The following is a 20,744-nucleotide window of genomic DNA, read 5'->3' as shown; positions in this document are numbered from 1 at the left end:
TGTCGGCGATGATGTAACTCCTGGTTCATGCAGAGGTGAAGCTCTTGAGTTTGCAGTGCTGTTGATTTCAAAGCGAGCGTATCACCAGTCAGTCGTACGCTGAAAGTCACTTTGCGTTCACCTTTATTCACCTTTCTTAAAAGACTGATTTACGTTGCTGTCTTTGTGAAGTTCATTGGTTCTGCAGCAGATCTGAGTGTCTTTTTTCTCTTCTCTTCCACAGGTGGAGCGAGAAATCGCTATTCTCAAGCTAATAGAACACCCACACGTTTTAAAGTTGCACGATGTCTACGAAAATAAGAAATATTTGTAAGTATTAACCTTTTCTTTCATGTTCTACTTTTTTGTAAATGATGTATTGCTACAACAGTTATTGCTATTAAAGGATGATCAAGTCAAAGTCAAGGCCTTTTTACATGAAGTAAAAAAAGATTATTTTCAATGAAAAGGAAAGGAAGCTGTAGTTCACAGTTCTTTATAGACACAAACAGTCGTATTACGCCCATTTAACTACAGTGCAGGCAAAAAGATAGGACACACCTTCTCTTTTTCAATGCGTTTTCTTTATTTTCATACCTATTTACATTTTAGATTCTCACTGAAGGCATCAAAACTATGAATGAACACATGTGGAGTTTTATGTACTTATATATATTCTAGTTTCTTCAAAATAGCCACCCTTTGCTCTGATTACTGCTTTGCACACTCTTGGCATCATTCTCTCAATGAGCTTCAAGAAGTGGTCACCTGTAATGAACAGTTTTCCAACAGTTTTGAAGGAAGGAGTTCCCAGAGGTGTTTAGCACTTGTTGCCCCTTTGCCTTCTCTCTGTGCTCCAGCTCACCCCAAACCATCTGGATGGGGTTCAGGTTCGATGACTGTTGAGACCAGGTAATTTTTTATTGTTAAGTGCCTAACTCCACATGTGTTCATTCATAGTTTTGATGCCTTCAGTGAAAATCTACAATGTAAATAGTTGAATGAGAAGGTGTGTCCAAACTTTTGGCCTGTACTGTACATCAATCAATTGCCTAGGTTATGAATTGAGTACAACGACAAACTGTGTGAGACTTCTTTTTAATTCTGTGGCGATTAATGCAGGAAAGTGCAACACTGTTATCATAATCCTCCTCACAGGGAGCCACCTCCCACCAGTTACTGACAGGAGCCAGCCAACCAACCGGGTTCGTGATTCCATGCAGTCGGCAAAATATGAAACTTAATCAAATATGAAGTCAGAAAAGAAAGGAGAGAAAGAGGAAGAGGAAGAAAAAAAATAAAACAAGACCGCATTAAGTGAGAATTTACATTGGATAAATTAGGCATATGTGTACAAAAGGTGTAATTTAGCAACAGGCTAATAGGCTAGCAATAAATTAAATGGCTAATGTTCATGTTAGCTTCCTACCTGGCAGTCAATGCTAGAAGCAAGTTAGAACAGTTAGTGCAACATTTTTAAAATGGGCTGTTAATATGTCTACACTCTATGTGATTTGTTATATTTAAAGGAAAATGAAAACCTCATTCAGACTCTTTATAAAGACTGTTTATAAAATTTAATGTCAATGTTGGAATAACCTTAACATTCTTAACACTTGGTTTCGACAAAGGTTTCTTGAGGCCCCCAAATGACTTGTCCCTTTGTTGAAGATGATCACATGTTTCTTCAGATACATGTGAAGTCAGCCCTTGTTTTTAAACTGCAGCTGATGCAGCCTGATGGATCACGAGTATGCTTGAAGGAAAGCACTGCGACCAGGCTCTAATACATCAGCTAACAGACGCCCGTGCTGACCAACATCACACTAAATCACACATCATTCCCCAGGCTTTCAGCTCTGCTCCACCATATGTTTATGTTTATTTATTAATATCTTATACTAACAGTTTTGGAAAGACAATGTTAATTTTATCTTATCTTATTATCTATTTATTTTAATAAACTTTTTTTTGTATTGATAAGAACAGGCTCACAGATATGGTGGTAGTGAGGTGCTGGCATTAATGATTAAAGTACTTCAATCCAGTCTGTCACATACCTTGGGTCTTGGGTCTGCTAATAAACTACATTGCTTTAATGGTCGTAACAAAATTAATAACGATAATAATGACATATTTTTATTCACGGACATGCCCGAAGTCACGGGAAAGATGGGACATTTTATTCCTCACAGTAAAAAAGGCCATGCATAGATGTCATAGATGTCAAGATTTATCACCCAGAGTGGACAGCACAGTGGATGGCAATGATCATGACCAAAGGTATTCGATATTAGTTCCCCTCACGAGACATGTGTATGTGTATGTCAGTGTTTAATGTTATTGTTATGTAAATAACAAAATCTACATACAGTACCAGTCAAACGTTTGTTTTTCTTAGGTTTTATTAATTTCTACTTTGTAGATTAATACTAAAGATATAAAACTAAACTATGAAATAATGCAAATGCAAATACAAAAATATAAAACAAGTGTTAAACAAGCCAAAATACAGTATGTTTTATACATTAGATTCTGCTTCTACAGTAGTATCTTTTTCTTTAATGCCAAATTTGCCCACTCTTGGTGTTCATTCTCACAGTCGACTTCATGAGGTAGAACCTGAAATGGTTCTAGAAGAACTGAGCTCTTGTTAAATGCTTTTCCTTCAATCTCTGCTCCAACTTATCCCAAACCACCTGGTTGGGTTTTTAATATTTCAGTTGTCAAGTCTTTAATATTAATCTACAATGTAGTAAAAAATACACATAAAGAATAACTCTTAATGAGAACGTGCGTCCAATCTTTTGACTGGGGGTGTACATCCAAATATGTTTTGTAACCAAATATTTGTCAGCAGTCAAAGGTGGTCACAAAAATCAGAGCCATGTTTGACCACTTTTTTTTTTTTTTTTTGGATTGTGTCATTTTGGTTGATTGTCGGTTTGTTTTCATTTGAGCTTTAATATTCTAAGTGAGCCTCTTTAACTAGCACAATGTCTTAAAGCTGACATTGCGGACGTAATTGAAATGCACAAGGCAGCTGAGCACACAGTACGTGTTTAATCTGTGATTATTCAGCCTGTCCTGAAAAAAAAGGGAAAAAAAAGATCAACACATATTGTAGGGTTTGTATTTGCCTTGGCAGATCGTGTCAGGAATTCTGAAACAACTTTTTCTTGGGGGAAAAAAGAGATTCACTCAAATCGTGTTTCACTTTTCAAGAGTTTGTAGAGAAATGACAGATAATTGCACAAACAAATCCCACTTTAAATGAGTTGGAACAATCAGATAACTTAATGTTATGACAGATAATGCTCCCTGAAATTAACATTACAGCCCAACCCTTCAGATATAGACACACACACACACAAATACATGTGTCCCTGTCTGTCTCTATATAACCCTTAAAGGTCTCATTCAATCATTTTTTTCATTTATTTTAACATGTCTAATTGTGGTCTCTAGTATGAATAAATGCCATGTGAGCCATTTTTTTGTGTGGAAAAAAAATGCCCTGCTTTAGATCACTGAATTAATGGTCTCTGTAGAAAGACAGGATTTCGGCTCTTTTTCATAAATACAGGGGTTGGACAATAAAACTGAAACACCTGGTTTTAGACCATAATAATTTATTTTCCTGACGGACAGTTCTGGTGGAAACAGGAGAGTTGAGGTGCACATTGAATTCTGCCGTGATTTGGGCAGCCGTGGTTATATGTTTTTTTTGGATACAATCCGGGTTAGCACCCGAACATCCCTTTCAGACAGCTTCCTCTTACAGCGTCCACAGTTAATCCTGTTGGATGTGATTCGTCCTCTTTGGTGGCACCAACAATTTGTGCTTTTACCCTGCTAATTGAACCTTTACACCCTGCTCTTACTGGTACAATAATGTGCAATTAATAAAGATTGGCCACCAGGCTGGTACAATTTAGCCAAGAAACCTCCCATTGTCCAACCCCTGTATATTCATACATGCAAACATATTGCCTCTGATTGGCTAAAATTTTTTTTACTGCTTTAACTCAAAGAAAAAAAAGTTTTTAGAGATACAGCCGTAGTTATAAAGATAAAGCACTGAGTGCTAGATAAAGTTAACCCTTAAACTTTGCTTAACCCTTAAACTTAACCCCACAGCCAAGAAAGTTCCCTCCCCGCGGCCGTACGGATTACCATTCATATGCAGCATGCACATACAACTCAGAGAGACCAATTGTATTTCAGAAAAAAAACAAGAAAAAGTGGATTTTAGTGGAAGGAGACATACAGTATAAGGCTTCGGCTGAGAAGTCAAAAAGGGCCATATCCTTCACTGTTCAAACAATACAAAGTATTAAAGGCAGGAGGCCTCTCCTGTGAATCTGCTCTGTTTGATTAAGCATCATTTGAAGCTCTTGATTTCATGTGTACCGTGTCTCTCTCGCTGGCGAGAAACTCCCACCCCCGCAGGAGCCAGACGAAAGGAGTCAGAGTGCAGCGCTCCTGTTAACCTCTAATGGTTTGGAGGAGTCATTAAATCTGCAGAAGAAGACCAATTGGGACCATATTGTATTAGAGTCACAGGCTAGCGGCCCACAGGCTAGCGGCCCACTGGCAGCGCATATAAAACTCCTGCCCCGCTTAGCACTTTTATAGCTGCTATACGAGTTACACGGCACACCGTTACCCAGGGCCAGGTGGAATTTGTGGGTGAAGACCGGGTATTGGATAGAGAGACAAAAGGCCAGAGGACAGTGATGAGATCAGAGAGCGACTTTAACTGCCTCTGATTCAATTTGCCAGTCGAGATGGAGAGGAGAAGAGCTGGAGAAATGACTGGAGCTGGCAGAGTGCCCACTGATCTGACCACACACACACACTAACTTACAGCCTGCAGGAAAGGGCCACCCTCAACCAGAGATGCAGTCTGTACTATTGCAAAAGTTTGGCCACTCTTTCCGAATAACACCTCTATAGCCAATCAGATGCAATGTTTTTACTAAATCCGGTACGTGTATTTTTTCTTACGAACCATCATGGTACAGGGGTCCCTATAGCTGCAGTGTAGCTGTAGCACTGTTTCTATTAGCAACTTGCTACTGACTTAGCCTGCACAGAAACACAGATAATTCAAACTGTCCACATCATTGCTGCTTCCATAGGAAATGAATGGTCGCCTGCCACTTTTCAGTGTGAACACAGGGTTAGGCGCTCTTACTGTCTCTCTCTCTCTCTCTCTCTCTCTCTCTCACACCCCCTATTTGTCTCTCTCTCTCTCTCTCTCTCTCTCTCTCGCACCTCCTATCTCTCTCTCTCTCTCTCTCTCTCGCACCCTCTATCTGTCTGTCTCTCTCTCTCTCTCTCGCACCCCCTATCTGTCTCTCTCTCTCTCTCTCTCTCTCTCTCTTGCACCCCCTATCTCTCTCTCTCTCTCGCACCCTCTATCTGTCTGTCTCTCTCTCTCTCTCTCTCTCTCTCTCTCGCACCCTCTATCTGTCTGTCTGTCTCTCTTTCTCTCTCTCGCACCCTCTATCTGTCTCTCTCTCACTCTCTCTCTTTTGCTTGCGCCGTCTGTCTGTCTCTCTCTTGCTCTCTCTACCTCTTAATTAACAATCTAAGGCTGATATTTCTTAAAAAGAACTCACTGAACACTCATGCATCTAGTAATGCATTTCTTAGGAAAATATTTATAGTTTAAGCAGTTAAAGTACTGACGTTGATTTTGTTCTTAATAAAGCACCAAAATCATGCTCATTGGTTGTTTGTTTCAAATAGAAAAAGATGGAGCCTCTCATGATGACAGTAGAAGAGAACACTGGTTTCAAGCATTAAATAAAAGTGCTCGAGCCCCGTTACAACATAACATCGCATAATAATGTTTTGTGTGTCTTTGATTAGTTAAAGAGGCTATAAGTAAACAAAAAAAAAAAACACATAACACACCCATGTTGGGTTTTTATGGGCAGCCCAACTGGGTCCCATTGACAAAACAATACCATTATAATTCCATTTAAAGCCAGGCCCACATGGCACCCATCAAGCATACGTTCCACCCATGTAAGACCCAGAGTAAATGAAGTTGGAAAACGTTGCCTAAACTTTTGCACAGTATTGTATACTCCCACCACTCTCTTTGTGTTATCTTTCCCTGAGGACACATCTACACAGATCTACATGACAAAAAACCTCCGTCTTGACTTTTCCCACTTGCAGAACTTTCAATGACAAACGGTCAAACCTGAGAAACTTCACATCATCTAAACTAAAAACTAAACCACAAGCAGCACCGAAATCCATTTCATCTTTAATCCCAGTTACTTCACTGCAGACTTTTATTTCTTCCATTTATCTTGTAGTCATGAGTCTCGCAGGGAGGTCACTGACTGATCACACAGTATCTTATGAAAGACACGAAACTCTCGCGTCCCAACAGAAACGAGTGAGCAAACATCTCTCCGTCAGTTTGTTTCTCCAGTTCATCCAAGGGCACGGCAGCACTAGTGCTGCAGACTACAGGGAGGCTCTCTGCTCCCTGGTTGCTTGCTTAAGTCAATATCTTCCATGTTCCGGGCTGGAATTGTCTATTCTCTTTGAGTCCTCATCAGGATTCTTTGAAAAAAAAATCCTCTAGGAAAAAGATGAACTGTTTGACGGAGACTTCTTTTAACGCTTCTTTTTTTTTTCATTCTGTAAATGATCTCGGTCTGTCCCTGTTTTCCCCTCTCTCTGTCTGTCTCTTTATCCATCTGTCTGTCTGTCCTTCTGTCTAACTTTCAAATGCTTTAATCTTTTACTGCTTCTCTTCTACATCTTTCTCTCTCTCTCTCTCTCTCTCTCTCTCTCTCTCAGGTATCTGGTTTTAGAGCACGTGTCCGGGGGAGAATTGTTTGACTATTTGGTGAAAAAAGGAAGGTTAACACCCAAAGAGGCGCGCAAGTTCTTCAGACAGATCATGTCAGCTCTGGATTTCTGCCACAGTCACTCCATATGGTGAGTTCAAACATTTTGGAGCACGATGCACATTGAGCATTTGGAGAATCTGGTTGGAATAAATGGGCCAGCAGTGAATTGGTTTCATTGGTTTTCTTTCTACCTCTTTAAACCTCTTTGGTTATCGTATTGATACTTTTATGTGGGGTTTCTTGGGGCATTTTTATAAAGAAACAGAGCTTCTGTTACAGTTATACTGGTGAAACTGATGGTGAATCATGTGAAACCAGTTATAAAGCTTTAAAAATACCTACCTAACTCAGTGATTTTGGAGAATATAGTTTGTATAGCTGAATGAAAGCATATCAGATGTAATTCTTGCTTCTGGCATTTTTACTAACGTTTGATGATATCATTTGGTAATCAGGATGTATATAATAATATGTTGATAAAACAACACCAGCATTTTTGACAGCAGAGCTTTAGCCAGTATCTGTACCCATGCCCTAGTGCTATTTCCTCACCCCAGGTTGCCAGGCATGGAACACACTAGAGATAGAGCATTTCTACTAGTCACTTTCCATTGCAAAAGCTTGTCTGTCAAGTTTGTCTTGGGCTCGTTCATGTACTGTTAGGTAGGGTAAAGCAAGGCAAGTTTATTGTGTAGCACCTTTCAGGCATAACAATATATTCAAAAAACTCTAGGTTCTGTGTTCTTAACCTGGCAACCCATGTGAGTTTCATATTTAGGGAGGGCGGTGAAGAGTATACAACACTCACTTCAGGGTTCATATGGGTGCTTGAAATCCTTAAAAATCCTTAAATTGTAATGTTGTGTTTTCCAGGTCTAAAAAGTGCTGGGATTTTGAATAAAGTGCTTGGAAATGCTTGAAAACAAGCTATTTGACTAAATACTCTGCTTATTAGATGGAGAAGTAAAATCAGTAGCCTAAAATGAAAACTGCTCCACCTCACTTGCACCTGTATGTATGATAATGTGGGGAAATGTTTTGGTGAACCAAGATCTCTCACCCCACGAGGAGCTCACTCATAAAGCTAATCATTTTACCACTTCTGCCTTAATGGCTTAGGATTATATATAAGGGTGTATATGGATATGCAACTGGTTAAGGATTGTATAAGATTGCATATAGGGGCCTAATGGTGTGTAGAAATTATTAATTATTATGAGTTTATATGCAGTTGTATAAATAAATATAATTTACCACAGATAAATCTGCTGGAAAAGCTTGAAAGTTTTTTGTCAGCTCCTCTTTCAGGTCAACCCAGTAATTATATCAGACAGCCACATTGTATAAGCTCTTTAACTCCAGAAGCCATACGGTTGCTTGTTTTGCTCAAAATCTTACCAAGCCCCTGTTTTTTTTTTTTTATTTACTTATTTTTAAATGTATAGAATTTTTCTTGATAATCACAACTCTAGGATACATGTAGATACTAAAAACCTGACACTCAGAGCAGCCTATGCCTTTCAGTATTTTGATCAGGACACACAAAGAAAACTTTATACAAAACTTTAAACTATTTAGTCTAAATAAATAACTTCTAAATAACTACTTAGTAAAAATGTGCAAGTAAAATAAAACCTATATAAAGTAGTGCGCACACCATACCTAGCTTTAGTTTGAGTAAAGCAGGTAGTTTCACACTTTTTCTGTGGACACTTTTGAGTCTTTATTTACTGATATTATTTGGTTTGAAACATCATATAAATATGTTTGAAGCACTAAAGGTAAATAATATTGGTTGGGGAAGGAGATCTCACTTTTTTTAGGTGTTTGTCTAAATGAGTTTCTTGTAGATGCTTTACTGCACTGGGATGTTGTTGCTATTTTTAGAAAGAGTAGGTTCTACCCTTTCTAACCATATATGGATTATGTTGATGTGTGAAGGGATTTCTGAGTAATTAAGCTGAAAACACAAGGTGTGATTTTGGACGGAAAATCCGTTCGTAGGCTTATAAGGGTTAATCTAATCTGGATTATGTTTTATTTGTATAACACTTCGGTCATCTGAACTTGCGAGTACATTTTTTAACTAATTTGTCTTTTATTCAGTTTTTTAATCCACACTGCTCTACACCATTTCTTTCAATCTTATTAAATTTAACAGCTGTACATTTTTATGGGATTCTATTATTCTATTATTAACTTTAATTTGAAAAAATGTGTCAATTTACCTCCATTGAAGCACTATTTCCCTCTTATTGCCTGGTCATTTTGCAAGTCTTCATTACAGCTGCTCTGGCTCTGCTCAGTGGGAATGATTTCAGAGGGCAGTCCTGTATCTGTAGTCTGAGTGAGTAGTGGAATATTTCCCCCTGCCTGCTGTCCTGTCCCCGAGGACACTGCTGGTGTTGGTGTGAGACTCTGCCTTCATTAAGAGTCACTGTCCTGACCTTGGCCTCAGGTGAAAAACAGTTTTGATGTCCTGCAGTTTTTAACTCTGTAGAGAATTAACAGTTAATGCTAGCATGTGTTTTTTTTTTCTTTTCTTTTCAGCTTGAAATTCATACCGTGCACTTGTCTTGTTTTTTTTTTTTTTTATAATTTCTTTATCCCCTGGAGTCTATTAAGGCTGTTTATTTGCTCACGAAGCCGTGTATGCTTCCTTGTTCATTAAGTTATCTGATCATTATTTAATTTGTGTGTCTGCAGTGTGATGCTTCAGTACATGCAATATCAGACAGTAGTTTTAGGTATTGCTTTATTTATTTTATTTACCATACACTGTAAACCCACTATTTGTCTGAAGAAATACTAAATAAGGCCTGGTTTACATAGAAATAGCATTTTTCCAATCATTACTCAACTATTTTGAGTTAAGTGAACATTTGTGGCCAGATCTTGTGGTTAAATCAACTTACATTAACTGAGTTCAGCCTTTTGCCATCGCCAGCTTCTTTTCCATTGGCTTCTGGCACAATCTATTAGCATACTGGGCTACCTTAGGTAAACTTGTAGATCATGTAGTCCGATGACCTCCTTGGCCTACAGTTGCAAGAAAAAGTATGTGAACCCTTTGGGATTACTTTGATTTCTGCATGAATTGGTCATTAAATGTGTTCTGATCTTCATATAAGTCACAACAATAGAATAACACATTCTGCTTTAACTAATAACACACAAAAAATGATATGTTTGCATGGTTTTATTGATCACAACATGTTAACATTCACAGTGTGGGAGGGAAAAGTATGTGAACCCCTAGGCTATTGACTTTTTTAAGAGCTAATTGGAGGCAGGATGTGATGAGATTGGATGTGTTAGTTAAAGCTGCCCTGCCCTAAAAAAAAACGCACCAGTTTTGAGTTTGCTTTTCTTAAGAAGCATTGCTTGATGTACATCATGCCTCGCACAAAAGAGCTCTCAGAAGACCTACCATGTTAAATCAGAAGACCAAATTTGGCACGTACTGCCTCAAACAATGGACCCAAAATGCCTTGCCTGTTTTCTTTTAAAAAATAGCATTAATTGTGTGCTGCAATTACACCAACATGGACCTGAAGCTTAAAGGATGTTTACAGCAACATCTCCAGATGTCACAATGACGTATATATTTACTAGTAACAGCCTATCAACTACATAGTTTACCCATAACTATTTTCAACTATAACTATAATTGTGGCAACATTTTAGCAGCCACCTGAAATAAGAAAATAAATTTAAAAAATAAAATCATCCAAAGTATGAAAAAAATATATATATAATCATCTGAAGTATCATTGTAATCACCTTGCAATACGTTTTTAGTATTGGAAAAAAATGAGACCACTTAAAAATTTGTTCCTTCAAGAGGAAGATGGATGATCACAAGCCATCAAACTAAGCTGAACTGCTTGAATTTTTGCACCAGGAGTGTCATAAAGTTATCCAAAAGCAGTGTGTAAGACTGGTGGAGGAGAAAATGCCAAGATGTATGAAAACTCTGATTAAAAACCAGAGTTATTCCACCAAATATTGATTTCTGATTGTTTTCTTTGCATTATTTGAGGTCTGAAAGCTCTGCATCTTTTTTGTTATTTCAGACATTTCTCATTTTCTGCAAATAACTGCTCTAAATAACAATATTTATTATTTGGAATTTGGGAGAAATGTTGTCTGTAGTTTATAAAATAAAAGAACAATGTTAATTTTACTCAAACATATACCTATAAATAGCAAAATCAGAGAAACTGATTCAGAAACTGAAGTGGTCTCTTATTATTTTTTTCAGAGCTGTATATCAACCATGTGGCAACACCATAGCAAACACCCAGGATTTGTTTTTTTTCTTTTTGTTAAATCTTTCTATTCTTATTAATAGATTTCCGCTGTATTGTGTAGTTATTCAGTTATGTATATGGTTATAGGAGTAAGGAATGGGAGTGTGGGCTAAGCTAGGCAGTTTATTCCTAAATAATAACAGCCGCACCAGGAAGGAAATAGTGTGTGGGTCTCCCTCGTCTCTGCGGATAGAGGCACACAGGCTGATGGAAAGCTAGCGGGAACGCTCCCCATCTGCTGTCCTTGCAAATGCATTCATACCCGAGGGGCTTTCAATTACAATGCTATCAAGATATCTAGATAAAGCTTTTTTTTTGTTTTTTTCCCTTATGGAGTGAGCCAAGGGAAGGTATTCTCCCACAGTCCTTTATGCCTCACTCTTTCTCTCCATCTCTCTCATCTCTCTTTCTCTCTCTTTCACATTTTCTGCCACGTCCAGAGAGAAAAGAGAAAGAGCTACTTCTCTCCCTCATCAGTCAGAATGCGTTCACTGTGTTCAACTTTTTTTTTTCTTCATCCGTCACTCCGTTGCTTGGCCTCAGAGCCATCCAGCGTTTCTAACTGGCACCCTGCCAAGCCTCCTCTACTGCTTTCCTGCGTCCTGCATTCTATTTATTTACCTTTAAATAGTAACTCAAATCAATGTGGGACAAAACTTCACTTGGAAACTCTCAGAAAATGGAAAAAGAATGTCGGGGGTTAATGTGTTACACATTTTCTGTAGGAGGAAAAAAACAAAAAACACGACGGCATCTTTTATTTTACACTTTTGAAGGTAGAACTTGATAGACTGTGGTGTGGTCAGGAGAGATCCGTGGCGAATGGTGGATTTTCAGCAGGGAGGAACGTGTTTGTTACACCGTTTCTTTTCATCTGTCACAATCTCGCATCATTTGTGCTGCGTGGAAGAATTTGCTGCCAGAAGAATAGCATTTATTTTGCCGTTTGCTGCTGGCTCTGTTTGTGGATCAGCATTATGAGCCTGTTAAAGGCAGTGGGGAAGGTGTTTGGAGCTTATGAGCTGCTGCAGGTGGGCATTATTGATGAATTTGGGTCTCCTCAGTCTGGAGTTTAGATCCCAGCCAAGGCTAAACCCTGCCCTGCAACACACGTTATGACCTGAAGCCCCTGCTGGACTTTACGGATTATTACGGTGGGAGTCAGGGTGTGAATTACGGGGACTTCAACCTCCTCTAAAGGGGTAAAAACAATAGTTTAGGGGGGATCAAAACATTTAAATACACAGTACAGGGCAAAAGTTTGGACACGCCTTTCCATTTAATGCGTTTTCTTTATTTTCATGACTATTTACATTGTAGATTCTCACTGAAGGCATCAAAACTATGAATAAACACATGTGAATGAGCTGGCCTCCACAGTCACCGGACCTGAACCCGAACCAGATGGTTTGGGATGAGCTGGACCACAGAGTGAAGGCAAAGAGCCAACAAGTGCTACTAAACACCTCTGGGAACTCCTTGCTTCAAGACTGTTGGAAAACTGTTCATTTCAGGTGACTCTACCTCTTGAAGCTCATTGAGAGAATGATGCCAAGAGTGTGCAAAGCAGTAATCAGAGCAAAGGGTGGCTATTTTGAAGAAACTAGAATATAATTTTTAGTTATTTCACCTTTTTTTTGTAAAGTACATAAAACTCCACATGTGTTCATTTATAGTTTTGATGCCTTCAGTGAGAATCTACAATGTAAATAGTCATAAAAAAATAAAGAATACGCATTGAAAAAAGAGAAGGTGTGTTCAAACTTTTGGCCTGTACTGTACTTCTTACATATCATGTTAAACACTACAAAACAATGCAGTATCTCTATGCCTGGAAGAATATTGTGATACGATTTCAAGCCCCCCTAAAGTGGATCATACCATTCCATGTTAATAATAAGCGTTCCTCTCCTTTACCTGCCTGCTGCCTCATTATTGGTCTAAGTTAAGGTGCGCGAGCTGCTCAAGCTACAGCATTACGTGTGAGTAGCTAGCTAGCTATCTCCTTAGCTTTCCATTTACCATTCCGCCTTAAATGCTGCTGGCGCGGCACACAGGCTTCAGTCTCTTTTTTTTTTGTCACTTTTAATAGAAAGTGGAATAGAACATTCAAATGGACTGTTTGTTGATTTCAGCACACCCTAAACAGAAATGTGTAAAACTCTTAATTTAAAACACTTTATCATCTACTACTTACAGTCTTAAAATTGAACTGTATGTTTTAATGTGGAGAAATGCAGGGAAACTGTTAAGGCAGAAGGGAAATGTGAACAAGAAACTATAAGCTGCAGTAAGTAGACCTAGAGAGGAATTAGTTACTCAGATGAGTAGTTTTACAGTAAATTGGCGTTTCTTTTTTAAGGTAAGACTTATTTTCTATCTTTTTATTAAGCTACTTTAAAAATAAGCAAAAGGCCAAGCTTTTTAAAAGGCATTGGCCAAACTATATAAATGTATTCCTACATCCATCTCACATTTAATATTGTCGTCCCAGTGTCAAAATATGTGGAGGAGATGGGAAAAAAAAGCCTTATCTAAAGGGACATTTTCTGTTTCTTTAGAATTAAATAACGAATGATTCCTGTGGGAGAGATTCTATAGAATATCGTCGCTGTCCAATGAAAAACGCTTAACTCCATTTTGGTCAATTTTTAGTTTAATACATAATTTGAACAGACAAACTGTCCCTTACTCTGTGCCAAAATTTCTTGATGAACGGACCAATAGAAGCTCTTCAAAATGACCTGAAATAAACTCTTTTTACATTGACTTCCATTGAAAGTTTACAAGGCTTTTTCTCTCTCCTGTAAAGTTGCTCTTTTGGAGATAAGTGTTTTTTATTGTACAGCGACGAGAAAGCTGATCAAAGATAGCAGCCAATAGCATTGAGTGTGTTTTTGCAGGATTAACTGTGGATTTTGCTGTATAATATATTATTTATGACTATAAAGGTTATTGTGTGGTGGTATATATGCTACATTAGCTGATGTAATTAATTTATCTTTTATGTGCTGTAGGGATAAGTCATTGCAGTAAGGAAACGAGACACTGCAAGTATTGTAAGACTTTGTAAGTTTAGTGTGCTGTACTGGTTTCCATTTACACCTCAAAGAAAAACTTGACCTCCCAATTATTATTGTATAATTCACATCCTGGTGGTAGGCTCTGTCTGTTTTAGCTCTGAGAGTGAGCGCGCGCAAGAGAGAGAGAGAGCGAGAGAGAGAGAGAGAAACATGAGAAATGTCATGGTTGTCACGTGTGTGTGTGTGTGTGTGTGTTTTTCTCTGACTGAAGCCTTTGTTCTCGGATGACTGTATGTAAGGGTGTGTGTCTGTGTGTGTCTGGCCTCGTCCCTTCAGACCCAGCAGCAGGAAGGACGTTCTGAAGGGACGTGTTATATTTTTCTTTCGTCTTTTTGACCTTCTGTCTCTTCGGATCTCAGACTCTCTAGTTCCGTCCCTCTCCCTCTTCACCCCTTAGACACAAGTCATATGTTGTTGTCATTCTCTCTCTGTCTCTCATTGTTTGTCTGTCTCTCTCACTTTCTTCCATTTCTTCTCTTCTCATTCTTTTATTTCTCATACTCCTTTTATTTCTTCCCTTTCCCTCTGTTCCTTTGTATCGGTCTCCCAATCATAGATCTCTCTTCTATTCTCTCTTTATATTTTGTCTCACTGTTCCTTTACTTTTTTTCTCTCCTTGCTGAATATTGCCTTCTTTTTCTTAACTTTCTCACCTTTTTGTTTTGTTTCATTGTCTCTTTATATCATCCCATCACCACCTAAAACACCATAGCAACTGCCCAGCAACCACCTTCTACCACCACACTCTCTTCACTCTCTCACTCTTCCTTCTCTCTCACTGTCTCACTTTCTCAACAACTGTACCTTTCTCTTCCTTCTCTATCTCCTTCCCATCCCTCTCTCTTGATTTTAACTACCCATCCCACGTCTTTGTATCCTTCCCCTCACACTTTCTTCTTTTCTCTCTTTCTCAATTATCTTCTCTTTCTTTACTTTCTCACTTCTCTATTTCTTTAATTTCCCATTACTCTCTTTCTCACTCTCTCTTAACCTTTCCTCCCTATCTCTATAGCCTCATTTCCCATTCTCTCATTCTCTCACGGTTTCTCTTTGTCCCTCCCTCACTCTGCTTCTCTCTCTCTCGCTCCTCTTTTTCCCCTGTCTCTCTTCCTCCATCCCTCGCTCCTTCTTTAACTCTCGTCCCCTCTTTATTATACCTCTCTATATTCTCTCTCTCACACACGTTCTCTAACTCTCTTTCTTATACACACACATTCTCTTGTTTTCTCAATCCCCCATCTTCCACTTTCTCTTTTTCTCCCTTTTCTATTTCTCTGCCTCCTTCCCATCTCTCTCTTTCTTCACCTCTCCATATCCACTATATATTCTCCCTAGTCCACTCCCTTCTTCTTATACACTTTCTCCCTCTCTTCTCCGCCTGACTCTTTCTCCCGCTCTCTCTTTACCACTCAATGCCTTCTGCATCATCCCTTTGTCCCACTCTCTTCCCCTCTCTCTCTTTCTCTCTCTAGCTCTTTCCTCTTCCCTCTCTTCTCTTTTTCTCTCTATCTTATCATTTTCTCTTGTTGTCTCTATCCCCCTTTTCTTCCTTCTCTCTTTTTCTCTCTCGTTGTCTCCTCTTTCTCTTTACCTCTCCATCCCCTCTCTATATTCTTCCTAGTCCACTCGCTTCTTCTTATTAACTTTCTCCCTCTCTTTTCCACCTGACTCCTCCTTTCTTTACCTCTCAATGCCTTCTGCACCATCCCTGTGTCTCACTCTCTCCCCCTCTCTCTTTCTCTTTCTAGCTCTTTTCCCCTCCCTCTCTTCTCTTTTTCTCTCTCTCATGTTCTCTTGTTGTCTCTGTCCCCCTTCTCTTCCTTCTCTCTTTTTCTCTCTCGTTGTTGCCTCTTTCTCTTTACCTCTCCACCCCCTCTCTATATTCTTCCTAGTCCACTCGCTTCTTCTTATTTTACTTTCTCCCTCTATTTTCTGCCTGACTCTCTTTCTTTACCTCTCAATGCCTTCTGCACCATCCCTGTGTCTCACTCTCTCTCTTTCTCTCTCTAGCTCTTTCCTCTTCCCTCTTTTCTCTTTTTCTCTGTCTCATGTTCTTATGTAGTCTCTATCCCCCTTCTCTTCCATTTTGTTTTTCTCTACCTTTGCCTTCTACATTCTCTCTCTCTGTCCCTCTCTCTTTATTTATCCATCCCCACTCTATAATTTTCTTAGTCCACTCCCTTTTCTTATACACTTTCTTTCTCTCTTCTCTGCCTGGCTCTGTCTCTTTACCTCTCCATGCGTTCTGCATCATTCCTGTGTCCCTCTCTCTCTCTCTCTCTCTCTCTCTCTCCCTCTCTCTCTCTCTTACCCTTTCCCTTTCACCAGTCCCTATCTCCCTCCCTCACTGTTTCTGCCTGTTTGTCTCTGTCTCTCTCTCACTCCCCCTCTTTCTTCCAGCTTTAGACACGTCTCACATGTTGTGGATGAGCTCCCCCGCAGTGCCCCTGAACAGCAGCAGCTGTATATATGTGGGTGCTGATGGTATGCTAGCGCTATTGTGACGGATGGTTTAGTGGTATTATTGTGACGGATGGACGGAGTGACGGACATGTTTATACAGGCCTCATGTTCTCCTCGTAGACACTTTAACAGCTGAAGACTGTCTGTCTGTCCCCCCAACCAGCTATCACCTCCCACTGCCTCTCTCTGCTGGAGAGAGATAGGGGGAGAGGGAGGCTGTGTGCAGAGCGGAGAACCTCCGGGCACACGAGGCGTTCATGTCTTACTTGTGTTTCTGCTGCACTCTCATCCAAGAAGTTTCAGAGAGAGAGAGAGAGGGAGGAAGCGAGGGAAAGCCTGGTGGAGAAAAAGAAACTTAGGGATGACCAGAATTGATTGACATTGTCTTATTCTCCCCATCTCCACACCCCCTCATGTTTTCACACCCCCTCATGTTTTCACACCCCCTCATGCCTTTTCTCTTTATTCTTTCTCTCTTTCGCTTTTCTCTGTCTCCTTTCTCTCTGTTTTTGTCCATTTAGATTGTAATTTATCCTGCCATTAAGTCAGTTCTGTACATTGTACCTGCAGTTGTCAGTCACAACAGAATTGAGCTGTAATGTCCTGTAATTCAGTGTTGTAGAAAATATAACAAAAACAGGCAGTTTAATCATAAGAAAGTTTTTGTAAGAAGCTCATGGAAATTGCATGATTTGAAATTCAAGGAACAAATAAGACACAACAAAACCATCCTATCTCTTTTCCTTCTATTTTTTATATCTTCTTCATTCTTTTTTCTGTATCTGTTTTGCTTTCTTTGTTGTTGTTGCTTAATATATATATATATATATATATATATATATATATATATATATATATATATATATATATATATATATATATATATATATATATATATATGTTTGCTATATTTCGCTATATTTAGGGTTTCTTTATTCGGTTTTTTTTCACCCCCCTTTTTTGCCTAATATCTCTCTATTATATGCACAATGACCACTGATACTATAACTCTGTATTAACACTAATAAAGCTTACTTGGGAAAGTGATGGCAGGCAAAAAAAGAAATTCAGCATAGTCAGAACAAAGCATTGAAATGGGCTTGAAAAAATCCTTCTGACTGTTAAGTAAAGATCTAAACACATCATCTTTAGGGCCCAAAAAAATCTAGATTACTGGCAAAAGTCTTCCTACGCTTGACACAAGTCTAAAAACATTAAAAGCTAAAACTAGTTGTTTAGTGAAGGGAGAAAAGTGCACTTTAAGTACAGGGGTTGAACAATGAAAACGTAAACACCTGGTTTTAGACCACAATAATTTATTGTGGCGACGGACAGTCCTGGTGGAAACAGGACTTGAGGTGCACATTGAATTCTGCCGTGATTCGGGCAGCCGTGATTTAATGTTTTTAGGATACAATCCGGGTTAGCACCCGAACATCCCTTTCAGACAGCTTCCTCTTGCGTCCACAGTTAATCCTGTTGGATGTGGTTGGTCCTTCTTGGTGGTATGCTGACATTACCCTGGATACCATGGCTCTTGATACATCACAAAGACTTGCTGTCTTGGTCACAGATGCGCCAGCAAGACGTGCACCAACAATTTGTCCTCTTTTGAACTCTGGTATGTCACACATAATGTTGTGTGCATTGTAATATTTTGAGCAAAACTGTGCTCTTACCCTGCTAATTGAACCTTCACACTCTGCTCTTACTGGTGCAATAATGTGCATTTAATGAAGATTGGCCACCAGGCTGCTCCAATTTAGCCATGAAACCTCCCACACTAAAATGACAGGTGTTTCAGTTTCATTTTCCAACCCCTGTATGTGTTCCAGGGAACCCAGAGGAATAACTTGGTTGTAATTGCAAAATTGCCATGCTAGGCTAGACTAGGCTAAGTTTGCCTATGTATATATGGGCCATCGCAGCCTATGAAAGCATAAGAGCTTTACATACATTTTTAAAAAAACACAATAAACAGAAAAATCTATGTTTCATTCTGAGAGAGTTGTAAATAGGCTTCTAAAACTGCATCTGTGCCTTTTCTCTGTTTTATTTGTTGTTTATATACTATAGAACATCCCAAAATACTTAATAAATGCATATATGGCTCCTTTAAGATATTTCTGCAAATTTCAGCAGAACCTAAAGATGCAGCTGTCTGCAGAAAGAGCATGTGGTGAATTGCAAAATTGGATAGATGGAAAAATGAAGAAACTGCAGCAAAACTCTGTCTGCTTTCCATCGGCCTTCTTCTCCCAGAGTGATGAAAGAAGTGAAAGTACTCGCCGAAAGCGAACCTGTCCCATCCTGAGCGGACGAGCTGGGGGGAGTTGATGGGTGCAGAGGGGCAGACATTGTGGCCGCTGTAATAGAGATATGTTGATATCGATTGGCGGGGCGGTGTGGAGGTGAGACCCATTTTGCTGGCTCAATGAGAGGAGCGGTGACACGGGCTCCACCGCTCTTCCCTCTCCTCCTTTATTCCTGCCCACCAGCGGCCATTCAGCTCGCAGGAAATGATCAATGAGCTACTATATGAGCATGTGCTGCCGCGCCCCCTGCTTATGTAGTAATTATAGCTGCTCCTGCACCGGAATAGACCCGCTACTCTCACGTGGCCTGCCGGTGATTGGAGTCCTGAGGCGCGTGTGGGGGCGAGATAAAGAGCGTTCGTCACATGGAGCGGCTGGCGGCGAGCGGGGCATCAGAGCGCAGATTGCAGCAGCCTGGAAACGCGGCTTTAGAAGCTGCTTCTGACTCACTTCACTCCTACCTGCTCCTACCCGCTCTGCTGATGAATGGGCTGTGGAGCTCTGCACATTAGCCCGTCCTCTCGGCGTACAAGCCGCACTCACGGCTCTGACTCACGATACAGACATTTAAAAAAAGCACCCAGTTCTGCATTCTTTTGCATTTTTGTCCCTTGTTACGGAGTTTCAGCACCAAGCATGAAAATTCATATTCTAAAGTAAGAGTCTTTCTATTGTGTGCTTTAAAGCAACTGCAGTGTTCTCAAAATTGTCTACATCGGATTTCAGTGTTGCAAAGACAAAGTTTTATATAGTAGGACATAAACAAAGAGCAGTAATTTCTATCGCCTAGTTTGACATGCTCTACAACGTTCTCCCTGGTGCTGACCAATAGGAAGACAGATCATTCTGTGCCGCACAAAGCAAAAATGCTGAAAAGAAAGAGGGATGATGCTCCTGCAGTTCACTGAAGGACCATATATAAAGTCCTCAAGTTCTCCTCTGAAGTAAACAGAGCATGTGATGAACTCTTTGGCTCATCCAGGAACGAGCCCACAGTCACTGACTGCTTAATCTGACATAGTGAACAAACAAAAATGTTGTATAATCTGTGCTTGGTGTTAGAAATGGGAATCTCTAGGCACCAAATGATTTGATTATGATTTAGAGGTGTGCTATGTGGTTATAAAATAATTATCGATGCAATCTTGATTAATATTTTTCTTTTGTACAGGATTTTACTTTTACTTTACGAGGAGTTGGCTAAAATATACAGGATCTGAAATTGGAAGGTATGTAACTGTTGCAATCCTTAAATAACAGGAATGATGCTGCAGAAAATGCGGCAAAAGAGGAGTCAAAATTACAAAAAGGTTGCCAACAGGTAATTAATAGAATAGGCAATGCAAAAGACAACAAACGGGTATACAAAAAAGGGTCAGTAACAAAAAAGGCACATACAATGGCGTGTGTCTAAGAAAAGCTAAGTTCAATACTCGTAACTGAGTAGGGCAAACTAATATTTATACAGGGTATTTATACAGGGAAGAACAGGTGGAAACAATCAGTAGCTCGGAGAGCGGGAACACCGTAGTGTCATGTGATCAGGATAAGATGGGAAGTCCGGTGTTGGTGCATGCTGAGAAGTGGAGTCTTTAGTGAAAAGATCAGAGTCTGGAGCAGGTAGACTGATGAAATAAGCTTGATTGGTGCATCTCTAATTGTAAGTAGTTTATGATTGATAAATAAAAACATGTTTGATCTACCGGA

General features: G+C 39.5%; 1 protein-coding gene across 8 annotated transcripts in view; it reads left to right on the top strand.

Annotated features, from left to right (window-relative positions):
• Positions 1–20,744, top strand: part of brsk2a (BR serine/threonine kinase 2a) — a 343,610-nt gene that overhangs the window by 242,336 nt on the left and 80,530 nt on the right. For all 8 annotated transcript variants that reach the window (XM_049474717.1, XM_049474716.1, XM_049474712.1 and 5 more), the window contains exons 3-4: positions 224–309; positions 6,811–6,951. In XM_049474717.1, the coding sequence (XP_049330674.1) occupies positions 224–309; positions 6,811–6,951 (227 nt within the window). The remainder of the gene's footprint in view (positions 1–223; positions 310–6,810; positions 6,952–20,744) is intronic.

Source organism: Astyanax mexicanus, chromosome 2 (assembly GCF_023375975.1).
Source record: "Astyanax mexicanus isolate ESR-SI-001 chromosome 2, AstMex3_surface, whole genome shotgun sequence".
Taxonomy (NCBI): domain Eukaryota; kingdom Metazoa; phylum Chordata; class Actinopteri; order Characiformes; family Acestrorhamphidae; genus Astyanax; species Astyanax mexicanus.
Note: the sequence above shows the minus strand (reverse complement) of the source record. Positions and strands in the feature narration are given on the sequence as shown.